This window comes from Aethalodelphis obliquidens, unplaced genomic scaffold (assembly GCF_003676395.1).
Source record: "Aethalodelphis obliquidens isolate GAN/ISIS:26980383/991018 unplaced genomic scaffold, ASM367639v1 scaffold11, whole genome shotgun sequence".
Lineage (NCBI taxonomy): Eukaryota > Metazoa > Chordata > Mammalia > Artiodactyla > Delphinidae > Aethalodelphis > Aethalodelphis obliquidens.
Window position 1 is genome coordinate 17,342,861 of NW_020837955.1, and position 19,673 is coordinate 17,362,533.

General features: G+C 40.4%; 1 protein-coding gene and 1 pseudogene across 9 annotated transcripts in view; one reads left to right on the top strand and one right to left on the bottom strand.

Moving 5' to 3' along the window:
• ENTPD7 (ectonucleoside triphosphate diphosphohydrolase 7) overlaps nucleotides 1-19,673 on the top strand; it is an 82,226-nt gene that overhangs the window by 34,863 nt on the left and 27,690 nt on the right. For all 9 annotated transcript variants that reach the window (XR_003433871.1, XR_003433873.1, XR_003433875.1 and 6 more), the window contains 7 exons: nucleotides 3,323-3,426; nucleotides 5,291-5,347; nucleotides 7,743-7,876; nucleotides 11,899-12,065; nucleotides 14,168-14,492; nucleotides 16,944-17,029; nucleotides 18,735-18,896. Coding sequence is in view for 1 of the 9 variants with exons in the window: in XM_027112275.1 (XP_026968076.1) it covers nucleotides 3,323-3,426; nucleotides 5,291-5,347; nucleotides 7,743-7,876; nucleotides 11,899-12,065; nucleotides 14,168-14,492; nucleotides 16,944-17,029; nucleotides 18,735-18,896 (1,035 nt within the window). In the remaining 8 variants the exon portion in view is untranslated. The remainder of the gene's footprint in view (nucleotides 1-3,322; nucleotides 3,427-5,290; nucleotides 5,348-7,742; nucleotides 7,877-11,898; nucleotides 12,066-14,167; nucleotides 14,493-16,943; nucleotides 17,030-18,734; nucleotides 18,897-19,673) is intronic.
• LOC113623298 (receptor-binding cancer antigen expressed on SiSo cells pseudogene) lies at nucleotides 13,077-13,672 on the bottom strand (annotated as a pseudogene).

Sequence of the window (19,673 nt, forward strand, 5' to 3'; positions counted from 1 at the left end):
ACACTTCTTCCAGTTGACTACTTTCCTTCTGCTCAGACACAGAGTTACTGGTTTACTGTTGAGAAGCAGATTATTTTATGTAGCCATTTGTCAATCTGAAAGGCCTTCTAGTTCCTTGTTTTCCCATACATCTTGATCTTTAAATTTTTTTTTTTTGGTTTGTTTTTACTTATTTTTAAAACTAAAGTTTAAAATGTTATTGCTAGAACCTTACATCATTAAAGGAAATCTTAAAATCAAAACAAAGAAGTTATAATTCTACTGCCCTATCAAAACTGTCTCATTTTGTCCTATTCCTTTCTCTCTGTATATCTATGTGTAACTTCTACAAAATTGTAATCATACTACACGTGAAATTTAGAATTTTTGTTTTTGACATAAGTAATGCATTATTCAAACTTTTAGAAACCATGTGAAGAGGATGGATGACATAGGTGGTGCCACATCACAGGGCTGTGAATGGACTAAGGTCTCACAAACAAGGAAGGAGGGTGGAGGGCCAGAGAAAAAGCTGACTCGGAGGTCAAAAAGGCAGAGCCAACCAGCAGGGTGATGAAATGGCCACAGTTTGTGTGTCTGGAGCAAAGGAGAGGATTGCCTCATCTCCTGGCCCTGCCCAGCCTTTCCTCTGTTTGTCAAAGAAGTTTCTATTTAAACAAAATCAACTATGTAGCTCCACCGCATTTGTCTAAGATGTTCCCTGTCTTCGTGGAAGCTCTGAATATTAGTATTTATTTTATCTTAAGAATTTTTAAAGAACTTGCCTTTAACTTTTTTTTTTTTTTTTTTTTTGCGGTACGCGGGCCTCTTACTGCTGTGGCCTCTCCCATTGCGGAGTACAGGCTCCGGACGCGCAGGCTCAGCGGCCATGGCTCACGGGCCCAGCCGCTCCGCAGCATGTGGGATCTTCCCGGACCAGGGCACAAACCCGTGTCCCCTGCATCGGCAGGCGGACTCTCAACCACTGCGCCACCAGGGAAGCCCTAACTTGTTTTTTGATCAGCTCTTTTAATAATGCCTAGATCTACCCTGGGCTTATGAAATTATTGCTACCTCTAAGGTAGCTATAGTTGTTGACGTAAGTTTAACAGTCACTGCAAGAACCTGTTTTGTATAATTAATACTTTGTTAATTTATTAGCATTTGTGAGCAATATTCAAAATGGGTTTGAATCCCCTGGACTGTATTTTGGATTTATTAGCACTAGGTTTTATTTTTTTGCCAAAGGCCTAGACTAACAGAATTCATTCCACTGCCTTTTTAGTTTGTGATGGAAATACCTTTAAAGAATTACGAAGTGATAATTTAAGAAAAAAAACTTTATTATGGGAAATTTCAAATGTATATAGAAGTAGAGAGAATGATGTAATGAATCCGCATTTACTTGCCACCCAGCTTCAACAATTGTCAGTGTTTTGCCATAAAATGTTTTTTTTTAATAAAGAAACAATATTGAATTTTAGAAAATGAAAGTTCTGTCCTATCCTGTGTAATCCATGAAGAGTGTTTTGTTTATTAACATAAATTGGGATCATATTGTATGTACTGTTTTGTAACCTGTTGGAACTCAAAATATATTGGACATCTTTTCATGTCAATACATGTAGATATAAATTGACCTCATTTCTTTTAACATCTGTGTACTATTACATTGCATGACTATCCCATAAATTATTTAGCCAGTCACTACTGATATACGTGCATTTAGGTTATTTCCAGTTTTTCATTGTTATAAATAATGCTGTAGTATTTTTTCTCTCTGTATTCTTATCTGATGATTTCATTGCAATAAATGTCTTAAAATGTAGTTGCTGGGTCAAAGGTTAAGCACGTTAAAAACCTTGATACCTAGTCCCAGATTGCCCTTTAGAAAGGTTGTACCAGTAATTTATATTCCAAACAGCAGTGTGTGTTGGTACCCATTCTTCCATGTCATCACCAAAACCAGCAAGCCCTCTTCTTTGGGTAGTTTAGAACCATATCCAATAAGGAGGGCAAAATAGCACCTCTAGTTCCCCATATGAAATTTTTATCATAATAATTTCTTGTGTATAACAATGACGTTATATATTGGAAGATTATTACTTTAAATGTAATTTTCACTTTCAAGTGCTAATAACATTCTTCACCAAGTCATGCTGGCAACCAGGATAGCCAGCAGAATATTTTTGTAATGAGTAATTTAAAAAATCCAAGATAACTGCTCTTATTTTTAACCAGCATTGTCTCTAGATTTATATGATTACTTCTAGCTTTGTTTCTTTGCTTGTTTTTATCTGATAATACTAATAACATAAAACTTTAGAGGACAAAACAGCGCTGTAGATACTAAGCTTCAAGCGTCATCCCCAAATTATGACCTTTGGATTTTGATCCTGGTCTGGGTTTTCCAAATGATAAGATTTTTATAAAGAAAAAAAAAAAATCAACCCTTGAAATATGGAAAAGGAGGTTTAAAAGTTCATTGTTAATGTAAAGGATCATGTAAAAATTTGTGGGCCAAACAGTGCTGCTTACGTGGTGATGTGAGACACTTTTTCTGTATTGTGTGAGATCTAAGGATGAGATTGTGTTCCTCAAATTAACAGCCTCCTTTCATAGTGGTTAGGAATAACGTAATTACATCTGTTTTATAGATTATGAAACTGTGTTTCAGTTTCCTGTAGCTTATCCATACTTAGCCTGTGAGAGGCATAGAACCATAGTCTCATCTTTTAATACTATTTGAATTGTAACATTGTATAAAGGATAAGTATTACTGTTACCATATTGCCTTTTAAGAAGGAGGCTATACTTTTTTTTTAAATAGATCTTTATTGGAGTATAATTGCTTCACAATACTGTGTTAGTTTCTGTTATACAACAAAGTGAATCAGCCATATGCATACATATATCCCCATATCTCCTCCCTCTTGCATCTCCCTCCCACCCTCCCTATCCCACCCCTCTAGGTCATCGCAAAGCACTGAGCTGATCTCCCTGTGCTATGCTGCTGCTTCCCACTAGCTAACTATTTTACATTCGGTAGTGTATATATGTCGATGCTACTCTCACTTTGCCCCAGCTTCCCCCCACCCTGCCCGCCCTGTGTCCACAAGTCCATTCGCTATGTCTATGTCTTTATTCCTGCCCTGAGGAGGCTATACTTTTGAGTAATTTTAAACCTTTGAAATCTCGAAGGGGGTACCAAATAGAAGCAGGGATCAAGTGTCTTGGGTAGGTGAACAGTGAGGTCTAACAAGGCTAAGTGGAAGGTCAAGTTGAGGTTGTTTGTGAGAAGAGAGTTTAACCATTAACTCAGGTTTTTTGTTCTTTCTTGCAGGAAGCAGTTGGCTATCTTGGCTGATCTAGTGAAAGATTTACCTCTGGAGTTTGACTTCCTCTTTTCTCAGTCTCAGGCAGAAGTGATCTCTGGGAAGCAGGAAGGTATTGGGCCTTGAGGAGTAAAAGCTTGCACTTGGGGTTTGTAGTTTTTGGGGTGGAGTTGAATGAATGTTCTCATGTAGCCCAAATGTGGCCTGTATGATGAATTATGTTTCAATTTCTTGAAAAACAAATCTTTTGTCTTCTAGTTGCAGTTCACATAAAGGAAAAGATTCACCTTTTTCAATCTCAGTATTGCCTTTTTCAGTCCTAAAATTCCCGTTTGGTTTTACTCCATTTCTTTGCTGAGACTCTATCCATTCATTGGAAGACTGCTCTTATTTCCTGGCTGTATAGCTGCTTTATTTGATAATTCCAACACCTGTGTCATCTCAGGGTCGGCATCTTTTCCCTTGAGATTGGAAAGGTTGAGATTTTCCTAGTTCTTTGTATGACAAGTCTTTTTTTTTTTTTTTTTTTTTTTGGTACACGGGCTTCTCACTGTTGTGGCCTCTCCCGTTGCGGAGCACAGGCTCCGGACGCGCAGGCTCAGCGGCCATGGCTCACAGGCCCAGCCGCTCTGCGGCATGTGGGATCTTCCTGGACCGGGGCACGAACCCGTGCCCCCTGCATCGGCAGGCGGACTCTCAACCACTGCGCCACCAGGGAAGCCCTGACAAGTCATTTTATATTGTATCCTGGATATTTTGAATATTACATTGTTAGACCCTGGGTCTTGTTTCAATCATAAAGAGAATGTTAATTTTTGTCTTAGCAGACTGGTTAGGTTCAAGCCTTAAGTTCTGACCTGGCTTCTGTGGGCTGTGATTCTGCTGATTCATTTTTCAAAGCTTTTGGCACGGCTATTTGGATTTGTCCCATGTGTGTGCCAGCCAGTGGCCCGTCTGAACCTGGGCACAGCCCATACAAATGTGTTGACTAGCCAGTATGTCAGTTCTCAAAAGCTTTGATATGTTGTTTAGAGTCAGATCATGCATGTGAGCCCAGGAGTTCCTACACCAGTTTATTCCCCACTCTCCACAGTCTCCCCAGTACTTTCTGGTTACCTGAGGTTCACTTTCATGGTCCTTAGGTCAGAAAGCCAGGGATTTAATTTGCCCACTCTGCCATGCATTTCCCATGATTGCATCTATATCCAAGGCTAAGTGGTAGAGGACAGAGGGAGAAAAAAAGAGCAATAGGGATTTGCCCCAGCTCTTGAGGCTGTAGCTCCTCTGGTCAGAAAGAAGGATTCACATCTCTCAGAGGTTTAGGCATCTACCCAGTCTCTACCTCTGCTGTTGCAGGATTGCCTGGGGTAGGAGAGAACAGAATTTTTAAAAAAGCAAGGAATTTCTTGCCACTCTTTCTGAACCTTTGGAGTCCCCTTTTCTGATCCTTGGACCACAAAGCAAGGTCTTGAAGTTCTTTCTGTCCACATCTGGTGTGTACTTTTGTATTTCAAGCTGATTTTGAGTCCAGGCCAGGCAGTATCTGAGGGGGAAGAATGGGAAACTCACTGTGGTTTTGGTGGTCCTTTAAAGTCTGATCTCTGTCCCAGTGTGCCCACTATCAGAGTTCTCAGAAAGCTGCTCCAAATATTCTATCCAGAGTTTATACTTGTAGTCAGTGGGGAGACAGGGTGAGTGTGCTTGCCCAGAACTACAACTCCAAGATTTTTATCTTTTAACATTTATTTTTATACATTAATTCCTATTCATTGTAAGAAATTTAGAAAATGCAAATAATTTTAAAAGGGAAAAACATCACAAGATAAAAGATTTTAAATTCATACACTGGGAGTGTGGAATAAAATACGGTTATCACTTTTTTTCCAAGAAAAGGAGGAAAAGAGCAGCCCTGGGAGAGGTATATACATGCTATAGCAGTAGAGAATTAAGCAAGGGCTTTTATATTTCTTACTTAGGGGTTTATGCATGGATTGGAATCAACTTTGTTTTGGGAAGATTCGACCATGAGGATGGTGAGTAGTATTGTCTTCTTATGACAGTTCTAAGGGCTGAAGGTTTATGTCATAACCCATCAGTAGCATGTAAGTGCTAATTTTGAGTTTTCTTTCTTTTTTTTCTTTTTTTTTCAAAACTTAAGATGCTTCATTTCCCAGTCCTAATTTGCTTTCTTTTATTTCTTTTTAACTTTTTAATATGGAAAGTTTCAGGCATTCACATAAGTAGAGTAATTAATAAAATGAACCTCCATGAACCCATTACCTAGTCTCAACAGTTATTAACAATTTGCCATTGTTTTGTTCCCACACTCCTTCCATACAACACAGGTTTTTTTCCCTACTGGATTTTTTTTTTAACATCTTTATTGGAGTATAATTGCTTTACAATGTTGTGTTATTTTCTGCTGTAACCCTACTGGATTTTTAAAAGCAAACACCACACATAATCACTTTGTCTTCATGTACTTCAGTAATACCTCTAATAGATAAGGAGTTTCAAAACAAACCAACAAAAATATCCACAGTTCCATTTTTATTTGATTTTTTTTTTTTAAATTGTTTTGCTGCACCATGCCATGCAGCTTGTGGGATCTTAGTTCCCCAACCAGGGACTGAACCTGGGTCCTCAGCAGTGAAAGCGTGGAGTCTTAACCACTGGACAGACAGGGAATTCCCCCTCAGTTCCATTTTTAAACTTAACAAAGTTAACAATTCCTAATATCATGTATTGATAACAACCATCTCATACCCAGGTAGAGTTCCCTGATTGTGTCAAGAATATTTATTTGTAGTTGTCTTGTTCAGATCAGAATCTGAACATAGATCACAAATTACATTTGATTGATAGGTCCCTTTTAATCTATAACAGTTAACCTTCCCCCCAAACTCTTTTTTCCAAATCATTCAACAAACAACAACAACAACAAAAACCCAACAACCAAAAAACAACCAAAACGGGGTCACTTGATGGAGTGAATTTGCCACATTCTGGCTTTGGTTGACTGAATCTTTGTGGGATCTTTAACATGTTTTTCCTCCCCTCCCCCGCTTTTGTTCTGTAAACTGGAGGTTAGGTATAGAAGCTTGATTAGACTCAGGTTCAGTTCTTTTGGCAAGAATAAATCATAGGTGGTGCTGTTTCCTGCTGTATCACATCAGGAGTTTTGTAATATCTGGTTGTCTTACTTTTAGTCATGTTAAGACTGAACAGGTGTTCAGGGTTCAGATATTGTCAGTCTGATCTGATCTGTTATAAAAATTTTCTATCCACTTTTCACCTGATGGTTATAGCAGCCAATTGTGATCATTACTTAGATTTGTTTTCTCATTAGAGGTTGCAGAATGGTGATTTTTCTAATTCTGTCATTCTTTCTGCTTTTAACAGTTAGGATTTTTATATAATGAAATTTTCTTCATTAGCCATTTGGTTATCCTGAAATATAGTTCCTACGGGAAAAACAGAATGAACCCTTGATTCTTTGCTTTTATTTATCAAGTTTTTGAATAATGAGCTGGTGTCCTAGCAACTTCTGAAGGTAACCAGTGAATTTTTTTTTTCAGTATCCTTATGAACTTGTGGATTTTAATTTATTTGATGCATTGCAGTCCATCACATCATTATTCTTTTTGGTGCTCAAATTTTACCATCATTGGCCGGTAGGAGCACATTTGAGTTGGCTCTTGTGCCCTTTTAACATGATCCCGGTAGTCTTTTCTGTTTCCCTGGCATATTGGCATACGATGGTATTCTATGCTCATCTTGTGTTTTTTCTACTCTTAGACCCTAGCATCAGCCATTTTTTTTTAAGGAGCCCTTGTTTCTTTTAGTGGAAAATGATGTTTAGAGATTGTGGTCTAGACAACAGCAGTGCTCATTGCTCCTGGATTATCATCGCTTCTAGGCCTTTTCAGTGGACGGAGCTAGGAAATTGTATTTTTTTAAAAAGAAAAATAAATCATGATCTCATAGTGATAGTTCTGATTCATATTTAAGATTATAAGATTATTGTTTAATTTCTTTCATTTTATATTAAAATCAAATCCTTTTTCTCTTATGCTGAATATTTGTTCCTAAAGCTGTTTACATAAACATTTATTTAACTTTATTTCATAATATATGTTTAATTGTTTAAAAATAATAATACCAATAATGTATTACCAATAAAACTACTGGAATGCAGTTTATTTGTTTCTTTTGTCATTAAGATATATTCTACAAGAGATACATAGTCAAAATACCATGTTTTAAGTCACTTAAAGTAATTCTTTGTATAATATATAGTTGGTACAGTTAGATTAATTTATCTCAGTTTGCTTTCAGTTTTTTAAGGGATTTCTGGTTTTTTTTTCCCTTTAAACTTAATTTTGGCTTTTAATTACTAGACCCCTTCTGTTCTCTTATTTATTTCAGAATCAGATGCCGAGGCTCCCCAGGAGTTGGCAACAGGACGCAGAAGGACAGTAGGGATACTGGATATGGGAGGAGCCTCTCTCCAAATTGCTTATGAAGTTCCTACCTCAACTTCTGTCCTTTCTCCACAACAGGTATTTTACCTTTTGGGGGAATTCAGTGGCTGGGAATGCCTGTCTTTGAGAAGGAAGGGCACCATGTTTGGACTTAGACCAAATGGCCTGGGTCCAAATGTTGGTTCAGATCATTGCTAGCTTGTGTTATCTTGGGTTGGTTACCTCTCTGAGCCTCAGTTTCCTCTTGTGTAAAAAGAGAATAATAATAGTATCTACTTCATAAAGTTGTGAGGATGAAATAATACCACGTGTATAAAGCACTTAGCAAGCTGCCCAGCCCGTAATAACGTTTAATACATTTTAGCAATTATAACTATACTACTTATCTGGAAGAGTTGCCTGAGGATTAAACATGATAATATAAATCCTGGAGTACAGTATTTATTACATACTTGTTAATTAAACGTTATTCCCTTTCCTTTACTGATGATTCCATCCTTGTGCTTCTGTTATTCCTTACCTGACTAGAATGTAAAAATGTATTTTGAGGGAGAAGTTTCATCATACAGAGGAAAAAGAAATAAAACATTTTTTAGCACCTAGTATGTGCAAGAAATAAGACATGTTACACTGCCCCCAAAAGCTTATAATCTATCAGTGGAGACAGCCTGTGATAACAGGCAGACCATGACAGTGTTGTAATTTGATCTAAACCAGGGTTTCTCATCATTGGCACTATTGGCATTTGGGGCTGAATAAGTCTTTGTTGTGGAGGGCTGTTCTGTGCGTTACATGATGTTCAGCAGCATCCCTGGCCTCTATCAGGTGCAGCAACGCCCGTACTTCCCCCAAACTCCCAGTTTTGACAATTAAAAGTGTCTTCAGACATTGCCAGATGCCCCTGGGGGTGCAAAATCACCTCTGGTTGAGAACCTTGGGTCTAAACAGAGAGCCACAGCAATGTGGGGACTGGCAGGGTCAACCCCATTTGCAAAGGCTTGAATAGGAGCCTTCCATGCTGCCTTCGTGGAAAGTAAGGTATTTACCTGGGCCTTGGATGATAGCAGGCTTTTGCATAGTGGAGGTTGAGGGAAGGCCATCTGCATGGAGGTGACAGTATGCACAAAGGCACAGAAAACAGCAAAGAGCCCAGAATGTCCAGGTAATGATGAATAGCCTGTTGCAGTATGGGATTTTCAAGTGTGGTAGTAGGGAAGGCTGGGAAGATAAGATGAAGTTAGATCATAAGGAGTCTTGGGTGCCATGCTAGGGGATTTGGCTTTTTTATCTGTAGACAGTGGGGAACCAGCAAAGGTTTTTGAGTAGGGCAGTCATATGGGCCTAAGTTTCATCATCTGTGAAATAATTAAACTCTGAAGGTCCCCAGCTCTGAATTTTGTGACTATATGTTAATTGTGTGACTGAGTTCCAATCTATTTTTTTTTCTTTTTTTTTTTTAAAGTGAAAGCTTGCTTATCTGCGGGTGCCTGACTTACATCCTCCCCTATGTGACAGAGGATGTCACAAGCCTGCATCTGACATTAATTAATTAATTTATTTTTGCTGTGTTGGGTCTTTGTTTCTGTGCAAGGGCTTTCTCTAGTTGTGGCAAGCGGGGGCCACTCTTTATCGCGGTGCACGGGCCTCTCACTATCGCGGCCTCTCTTGTTGCGGAGCACGGGCTCCAGACGCACAGGCTCAGTAGTTGTGGCTCACGGGCCTAGGTGCTCCGCGGCATGTGGGATCCTCCTAGACCAGGGCTCGAACCCGTGTCCCCTGCATTAGCAGGCAGATTCTCAACCACTGCGCCACCAGGGAAGCCCCCCAATCTATTTTTTAAGAAAATAATTTTGGTGTCAGGAGAAAAAACTGTAGGTTGGGGAACCTTGGGTGAGAAGTGCTAAAGAGCTAAACTAGACAGTGTAAGTGGAAATGGAAGGGAGGGGACAGATTTCAAGGGATATTTTGGAGTAAAAAAACAGTGTAACATGGTGATGTGGGTAGGGCAGGAAGGGATGGCCAGATGCTGAGGGTCCAGCTTAGGTAACTGGAAGGGTGAAGAACCTAGTCACTGAGAGAGAGAGACCACGGGGGAAAGGGCAGGGTTGATGCTAAGCACACAGGTATGGTTTGGGTGAGAGTATCTTTCTGGTCTCTAGCTCTGAAGTCCTATCACCAAGCAGTTCAATTCTGGGTATGTTGAAAATGTGGGTTTGGCATTCAGAAGAGATTGTCTGTGGTGGGGTTGCAGATTTGGGGAACTAGGTTATGAGACTGTTTAGTCTATATTTGTTAGTATGTATTCAACAGGTAAAATGAAGGCATGGTTCTGATACTAAGGAATAAGTGACAGGTGGCATTGAGCCTTAAAGTCTTAAACAAATGGCTTTTTGTGTGTGTGCAGACTTAGAAAGCAACACTGGTATAGAAAGTATATTTGCAAGCAACAAGTTAGATGTGTACATAGCAATATAATGGATCTTTGTGCTTAGTAAAGAAAGGAAAGAAACAAAGAGACATAACACAATAGCACTTTAAACATTTTAAATAATCCTAAATATCTAATTTTTTGTACCGTTCACAAAGTTGTGCAATCACCACTGTCAAATTCCAGAACATTTCATCACCTCAAAAAGAAGCCCCGGGCTTCCCTGGTGGCGCAGTGGTTGAGAGTCCACCTGCCGATGCAGGGGACACGGGTTTGTGCCCCGGTCCGGGAAGATCCCACATGCCGCGGAGCAGCTGGGCCCGTGAGCCATGGCCGCTGAGCCTGCGCGTCCGGAGCCTGTGCTCCGCAACGGGAGAGGCCACAACAGTGAGAGGCCCGCGTACTGCAAAAAAAAAAAAAAAAAAAAAAAGAAGAAGCCCCATATTCATTAGCAGTTACTCACCATTCCCCTCTCCCCAGCCCTGACAACCATTAATCTTTCTGTCCCTATGGATTTGCCTATGGAACCATAAAATATGTGGCCTTTTATGTCAGGCTTCTTTCATTTAGCAAAAGTTTTCAAGGCTTATCCATGTTGTAGCAGATATCAGTACTTTATTCCCTTTTTGGCTGAATAACATTCCATTGTGTGACCATGACACATTTTGTTTATCCATTCATCAGCTGATGGACATTTAGGTTGTTTCCAGTTTTTGGCTATTATGGATAGCGCTGCTATGAACACTCATGTACACATTTTTGTGTAGACATGTTTTCAGTTTTCTTGAGTATATACCTAGGAGTGGAATTGCTGGGCACAGTAGCATTTTCAGAAATTTAAAATAAATACATTCAAAACAATCCCATTTTGCAACAATACATACAAACAAATACTACATATTAAGCACATTAGAATGATTGCCTGTGGCAAGAGCCAGAATGGCAGTGAGTATGAGGATAAAAGGAAGTAAATAAATAAAATAAAAGTGGGGCTTTGCCATGATAGTGTGCCATGAACTGAGGAATATGACTAATTCAACCTCTGTACCTGAAGTAAAAAAAAAAACAAAAACAGAGGTACAATAAAATTGGACTTTTCTAATCCTCAAATCTGTCACAGGGAATATTAAGGCATCTTAAATAGTTTTAGAAAAAGCCATAGAATAGATCTCATGATGATCTCTCAAATTCCTTAAATTTATTTTTGTCAAAGGATTTTTTTTTTCTTTTTGGGTGAAGTAGAAAAGGATAGCAAAGGGGGACACACCAGGCTTCTGCCTCAAAAAACTAGGGGGACACACCAAGCTTCTGCCTCAAAAAACTATGTGTCTCTGGATTTTTTTTTTGATTATAAAAATAGTACATTCCCATTTTGGAGAATTGGAAAATCAGAAAAGTACACGCCAGATAATGACATCATCTGTAATGATTCTACCTTCTGTCTAACTACAGAAAGTATTTTAGTCTCTAATTTGTTATTTAGTCTCTGATTTGTTCCTTTTTGTGTAGTCTTGTCATTTTATGTCTTTGTTTAAAATAATGCTGTGAGGATGAAAGAATGCTACAAGACGTTTTAAAGAGTAGTCATAGCAGATGAAATTTAGTGTATTAGCAATGTCACACCTTTCTAGAAGTCAACCAAAAGTAAAGTTCCCTTTACATCGTATTACAGGAAGAAGCTGCGAAGATCTTGCTGGCCGAGTTCAACCTGGGCTGTGATGTGCAACACACTGAACATGTGTATAGGGTTTACGTCACAACCTTTCTTGGATTCGGGGGCAACTTTGCCCGGCAACGCTATGAAGACCTTGTGATGAATGAAACTCTTAACAAAAACAGGTATGTTTGACATGGGATCTGTGATTCTGAAATAGAATGTTGTCAGGCTGCAGATATTAGGAAAAAATGGTTACATCCTACTAGATAGATACGTCCTTGCTTCCTCCTTTCTGACCACCCCTGCCAATGGGGTAACATCTTTTAGAGACCCTCTATTAGTAGTCCCACTTGATCTGCTTGAGAGTGCCTTCTAATCTTTGTTATTAAGACTCAAAAATGTACAGTGGCTTATTGTGGTGACTTCTTGCTGTGCCCATCTTCAGACATGGTATCACAGGATAAGTGAGATAAATTAAGTCACCAATTTAAGTTGTGCAGTGCAATGTAGCTACTGGAAGTTCCTTCTATCAATACATGGAAGTGTGCAGGACATGTTTTCTGAATTACAGTGGAGTTGCATCTTACGTGGGACTTAAGGTTCCATAGTGTGCATAAAAGATTAAAAGTATCTTAATCAAAATTAGCCTTTAAAATAGTAGTTAAAATTAGCCTTTAAAATATTCTCTTTAAGTCCAGAATAGACATTTTTTCCTCTAGCATTGGACAGACCACTGATTCTTCATTGTGTACCAGATGAAGTATTTAGACCATAATGTACAAATAGTTGTGGGTTTTTTAGCATTTAAAATTATTTTTATCATTATGCACATTAAAGGAAAGCATAATAGAGAGCAGAGTTCTTTTCCACCATAAAACTATTTACCCCCATTTGTTTAGCTGGAAACAGTGGCTTGAAGAGCTACTGGTTTATCCCATTTGTAATAATTTCTCTACAGTAGTCAATTGCCTTATATTGGGAGCATGTTAAAGAAAATATTGTCTCATAAGTCTTTTTTGTTTTTCTGAGTCTAAACTCCTAAGAGTTCAAGGTGCTTTGGGAGAATCCTGTTATCTGGATGATTGATGAATGCATTAAAACCAAGCAGTGTGTTTGTATTCTGAAAGTACTCTTAAATCCATACAAATGTTGTTATGGAGTTCAGATCACTCCTGCTGACACTATGGCATCTGAAGAACAATTACTATGAAGGTCTCACACCAACTTTAGCCACTGTGCTTCCTCTTCCATTTCCTTCCTTTGTTGTTTTGCTGCTCTTTTATCTCTGTATCATGTTTTTTGCTGCCTCAGAAGAGTCTGCATCATCTTCTTCTCATGCATTGGTATTTTTTTTACCATGTATCTAAGTTACCTAGTTCAGAAGATTGATTACTCATCTTGTGTATCTACTAATCTATAGAGAAACCTGTGCTTCCTGGGATGTTAAAACTTAATGTTTCTCTCTTTTTAATAATTTTCTGAGTTTTCCTTATAGGTGGTGTCACATCTTTAAAGTAGGTTCCACTTGTTCCAAAGCATTTTGTTGTGTTGCCACATTCCCATTCCCTCCTTCAGTCTCTACACTTGTGGGTGCATCTTCATCCCAGGAAGTCCACTCTTCAACATTTGTCTTAGGAACTCATGAGTAATTAACTGTAGTTGGCCAAGTTATTTGGTCTCTACTTAATTTCCATCTTTGGCCAGATCTGCATATTAATCTCTTTAGGAATGAGAATACTGTTGCTAGACAAGTACAGACTTTAATTAATCAGAGCTGTGTGATGGCCATGATAGGAATCAAAACCTGCCCCTCCCTTACCCCTCAGAGCTGGGCACGTACTCGGTCACTTTTGCCACCCATCGCCACTGCACCACTGCCATGGTCCCTGCCTCAGGACACTCCTCAGCCCTTCCCACTTCACCTCCTCCCAGTTGTTTTTTTAAACATTAGAATTGTGCTCAGAATGGTGAGATCTTTTCACTTTTAAGAGGCAAATGGGAATGAAGACCAGAGGGAGAACAGCAGATTCACATCTCCAATTTCACTATACGTTGGGAAATATACATGTTGACTAAAAGGTTGAACAAAATCACTGCCATATTTCTTTCTTTTTCTAAATTGAATTTGCATAATTTAAATGTTCACGTGACACAACTACGTGGTAACACTCCATCCTTGTTTTTAGGGGTGTCATGTAGAAAGATAACAAGATATCTGGGAAGCATCTTAGAGGAGGCTGAGTACAGTAGTGATGTGTTTTGTTTGTTTTTGTCATTGTGACAGGTTGCTGGGCCAGAAGACAGGTCTGAGTCCTGACAATCCATTTCTCGATCCCTGCCTGCCTGTGGGACTCACAGATGTGGTGGAAAGGAACAGCCAGGTCCTTCATGTCCGAGGAAGAGGGGACTGGGTGGCTTGTGGGGCCATGCTGAGCCCCCTGTTGGCTCGCTCCAGCACCAGCCAGGCCTCACTGAACGGCATCTACCAGTCACCCATTGACTTCAACAACAGCGAGTTCTACGGTTTCTCCGAGTTCTTTTACTGTACAGAGGACGTGTTACGCATCGGTGGCCGCTACCACGGGCCAACGTTTGCCAAGGCTGCTCAGGTAAATTATTAATAATAAAGTGACTCATCCTGGCAGCAGCCATTTATTGTACGCCTGACTTTGTACCAGATGCTGTGCGAAGGGCTTTGCATGCATGATCTCACTGGATTCTTGGCAGGAGCCCTGTGAGCCCTCATTTTACAGATGAGGAGGTGGACTTCGAGAAGTTAAGGAACCTGCTGTGCTATACTGCCTTCTAATTAATTAAGCTTAGGTTTCCACGGGTGTCCTATTACCCAAATTATCACCCAGGTCTAATATTGTCATGGTGGTTAATGGTTTTTCCTCCAGCTTTCCAATAGTCTTAATGTTTGTGGCCAAAAGTGTCATCTCCAGGTATTTTTCCCTTACTGGTTGTTCCCAGGTGTAATGTGCTTTTGGAGATGATGTCACACAGGTGGGCAAGTCCACTTTCATTTTCTTACCTTGAGTTTTAAGGATGGTATAAGGTCACTTAGAATATTAAAAAGATGTTGCAAAAAGCAATGATAGTGCATTTAAATTGCAGAAGAAGTAAACATGCACTTAGAGCACATTTAGGACTTAAGCATCTTATAGGTTTAAAACATTAGTTATTTGGACAGGTAAAAGTTTAGCTAGCTTTCTACAGTGTCTGCTTTAATTTGGATTCATCTCTTTAATTTTTGTGTATCTGTCTTTTTTTTTTTTTTTTTTTTTGCGGTACGCGGGCCTCTTTCTGCTGTGGCCTCTCCTGTTGCGGAGCACGGGCTCCGGACGCACAGGCTCAGCAGCCATGGCTCACGGGCCCAGCCGCTCCGTGGCACGTGGGATCCTCCTGGACCGGGGCACGAACCTGTGTCCCCTGCATCGGCAGGCGGACTCTCAACCACTGCGCCACCAGGGAAGCCCTATCTGTCTATTTTATCAGAAAAATTTATGGGGATATCTGTCCTCTCTTATATTTTTTATTCTTTCCCTTCTGCTTTCTTAGAATTCTCTAAGGTTCGCTTGGTATAAGGCTTCCAAAAGGAATAATATCTGCAGTGTTTGTACTATTCTGTTCTCTAAAGGCAGTCCCTAAGAAATATTGAGGAAAACCTTGTTTGTATTTGCCCTTGCCTCTAGGAATACCCTCATATTCCCTTTCCTTTCCAGCGTCCCCTAAGCGTCCATAGCCTGAATCTTTCTCTCATTTTAAAACTTCCTCAAATCCTATTCCCTTGAACATCAAAGGGCTCAGGTTATTACTTGCCCAAACTGCTAGTGGCTTAATATGTTTTCTTTCCTAGGTAAAAGATGATTTCGTTCGCCCTTTTTTTTTTTTTAACTTTGACTCGACTGTTATCGTCCCAGTGACACCTTCCTTGGCCATCCTATACAAAATTGTAGCCCTCCCCAATATTACCTATTTCCCTTTCCTGCTTTATTTTTCCCATGAGCACTTACATCATCTAACTCACTCTGTGTATGTATGTGTATATGTATGTATGCATGTATATTTCGTTATGGTCTGTCCCCCACCACTAGAAAGTAAGCTTTGTAAGGAACGAAATTTTTGTCTGTTTTATTCACTGCTGGATCCCCCTGGCACCTAGAATAGCACCTGGCATATAGTAGACATGCAGGAAATGTTAGTTTACTGAACAAACCAAAAGGAATGATTCCTTTGGTGAGAATTACAACACAGAGGCAGGCCAGTGATAGATCTTTTTTGTTTTTAATATAAATTTATTTTATTTATTTTATTTTTGGCTGCATTGGGTCTTCATTGCTGCAAGTGGGCTTTCTCTAGTTACGGCGAGTGGGGGCTACTCTTCGTTGCGGTGCGCGGGCTTCTCATTGCGGTGGCTTCTCTTGTTGCAGAGCACAGGCTCTAGGCGCGCAGGCTTCAGTAGTTGTGGCACACGGGCTCAGTAGTTGTGGCTCACGGGCTCTAGAGCGCAGGCTCAGTAGTTGTGGTGCACGGGCTTAGTTGCTCCGCGACATGTGGGATCTTCCCGGACCAAGGCTTAAACCTACGTTCCCTGCATTGGCAGGCGGAGTCTTAACCACTGTGCCACCAGGGAAGTCCCAGTGATAGATCTTTGACCATTTTCTATTCCATCTGTTTGACCTACTCATGTCAGTCCTACATAAGATAGAATGAAGCTCTGTTTGGCTTTTGATGTTGCTACTCCTGGTCCTAACCTTACCCATATCTGAAGCCTAAGAGGCTCAGGAGCCATGTCAGGCAGGCTTCGTAGTGAACGTGGAGGCAATAGGAATAAAAAGGACTATTCCCAGGTAACTCAGGTCACTCAGTGGCCTGAGTTCAGGGACTTGCCTTGCCCAGGACCTGGCACTGTGTTTGGTGAATGAATATGCCATTTCTGTTTTCCTTTGTCAACTAGTATCCCACAAGTAACTTTAGAAATGGAACAGCTATGACTGTGGCGGATTTACGGTTTGCCTCCCATTTCATGTTGCACCATTTCTCTGTGGTTGTTCCAGGATTACTGTGGCATGGCTTGGTCAGTACTCACTCAGAGATTCAAGAATGGCCTCTTTTCATCACATGCAGATGAGCATCGACTCAAGTAAGTAACTTCCTTTTCTCCCTTAGATGTGGCCTTAAAATGTATGAACGGGACTTCCTTGGTGGTGCAGTGGTTAAGAATCCGCCTGCCAATGCAGGGGACGTGGGTTCGAGCCCTGGTCCGGAAAGATCCCACATGCCACGGAGCAACTAAGCCCGTGCACCACAACTACTGAGCCTGCGCCCTAGAGCTTGCGAGCCACAACTACTGAGCCCGTGCACCACAACTACTGAAGCCCACGCACCCTAGAGCCTGCGCGCCACAGCTACTGAGCCCACACGCTGCAACTACTGAAGCCCATGCACTCTAGGACCCGCATGTCACAACTATTGAGCCCCCGTGCTATAGCTACTGAAGCCTATGTGCCTAGAGCCCGTGCTCCACAACAAGAAAAGCCACCACAATGAGAAGCCCAAGCACCGTGACAAAGAGTAGACCCCGCTCGCCGCAACTAGAGAAAGGCTGTGTGCAGCAATGAAGATGCAACACAGCCAAAAAAATAAAATTAAATTAAATTTTTAAAAAAAGTGTATGAACAATGAATGAAAGAGAGCGAGTGATAGTACAGATTGGATTTTATGTTGAAGGAGAATTTGGTTATTTCAGATTTTGATTTTCTGAAGGGTAGAGGCCAAAATAGCTTATTTTAGTGAAGCCAAGGGAAACTGGTGTGGTTACCAAAAAGTGTTCTCTCCAAGTGGTTTTAAATCAAAAGTGGTGGTCTTTTTATTTTTAAATTTTTATTAAAATATCAAACATGCAGAAAAGTAGAAAGAACAGTAACAGAAACCCACATGTAACTGTCACCCAGCTTCAACACATATCAATATTTTGCCAGTTTGGTTCATCAGTCCTCCCATTTTGTAAATGTTTTAGTTAAAAAAAATTTAAACATAAACAAAAATAGAACAGTTTAATGAACTCCTGAATATCTGTCACCCAGCTTCTCTCCTAATAGCTGTCAGCTTCCAGCCCTCTTGTTTCATCTGTTTTCCCACCCTACAATTCAGTCATTTTGAAGCAAATCCAAAACATCATATTTGTAGATATTTCAGCATTCTCCCTGAAGATAAGAGCTGTTAGAAAAAAAAGAAAGAAAAAGAAAAGTAAAACGTACTCACAATAGTGTTGTTACATTGCATAGAGGTGTTCTTCCCTTTTGTGGTAAACGTTAACATTAACATAAAGGAGGCTCAGATTTGGCTCCACCTAGAGGTGAGGAAGGTGAAACGGGGAAAGAGAGGTCTTTTTGACATCTAGTGGGAATATGCAGAAAGCATTTGAATTCTTTTTTTTTTTCTTTTTCTTCTTTTTTAAAAAAAAATTTATTTTTATTTTTGGCTGCATTGGGTCTTCGTTGCTGCGTGCAGGCTCTCTCTAGTTGCGGCGAGCGGGGGCTACTCTTCGTTGCGGTGCGCAGGCTTCTCATTGCGGTGGCTTCCCTTATTGTGGAGCACAGGCACTAGGCGTGCGGGCTTCAGTAGTTGTGGCACACAGGCTCAGTAGTTGTGGCTTGCAGGCTCTAGAGCACAGGCTCAGTAGTTGTGGCGCACAGGCTTAGCTGCTCCGCGGCATGTGGGATCTTCCCGGACCAGGGCTCAAACCCACGTCCTCTGCGTTGGCAGGCGAATTCTTAACCACTGCACCACCAGGGAAGTCCCTCTTTTCCTTCTTTAAAAAAAATTAATTATTTTTTGTCACACAGATATCAGTGTTTTAAGTCAGCTTGGATGTACCAAGTTCTTCATGAAGGATTCCACTTTCCCTATGACTACCCAAATCTGCAGACAGCCCAACTGGTCTATGACCGAGAGGTTCAGTGGACACTGGGAGCCATTTTGTATAAAACACGCTTCTTACCACTCAGGTAAAGTGGACTGACCAAGCTGGCATCTTGAGCTCAGAGGATGTTAGTTGGTACCTCAAAATAGGTTTCTTAAGTAAACTCCCCCTCAAAAAAACCCACCCAAACTCCCCTTATTACTGCCACGTGAAACTACTATTACTTACCAGGCATGTTGAAACAGAAAGAAGTCTGAGAATTATTGGTCTGGAGTATGTTCTTCTTTGCAATTTTAGGAATTCAGTGGTTTTTTTTTGGCCGTGCCACGTGGCTTGTGAGATCTTAGTTCCCTGACCAGGGATTGAATCCACGGCCTCGGCAGTGAAACCTCCAAGTCCTAACCACTGGACCGCCAGGGAGTTCCCAGGAATTCAGTTTTGTTTATCTACAACAAATCAGTCTTTAGAATTGAGCTCTTACTAACAACTTCTAAGATACTGACTGATGAACTAAAGTTACTCTGGAACTATCTCTATCTGACTAGAGGACTGGGATATGTTGTTCCTATACAGCAATCTTTCCTAATGGGTAGAGTCACTCTAGAGATCATGTCATTGACTTGGAAGGCTTTTTGGTGGGCCAGAATTAGAACAAAGGACCTGAGATGCTTTTAGGGGATGTCTTGCTCTTATATACCATAAGATATTTGGGATAATTTTTAGGTGCTCTCTCTTTTGGACTATTTTAAATAAACTAAGATGAACTCTTAATCTTTGGTGCCTGTTTCTTTAAACTCAGTATAGAAGCCAGGCGGGTGAGAGAAGTGGGGAACTGGAGAGTATGTGCCCCAAACAAAAGGCT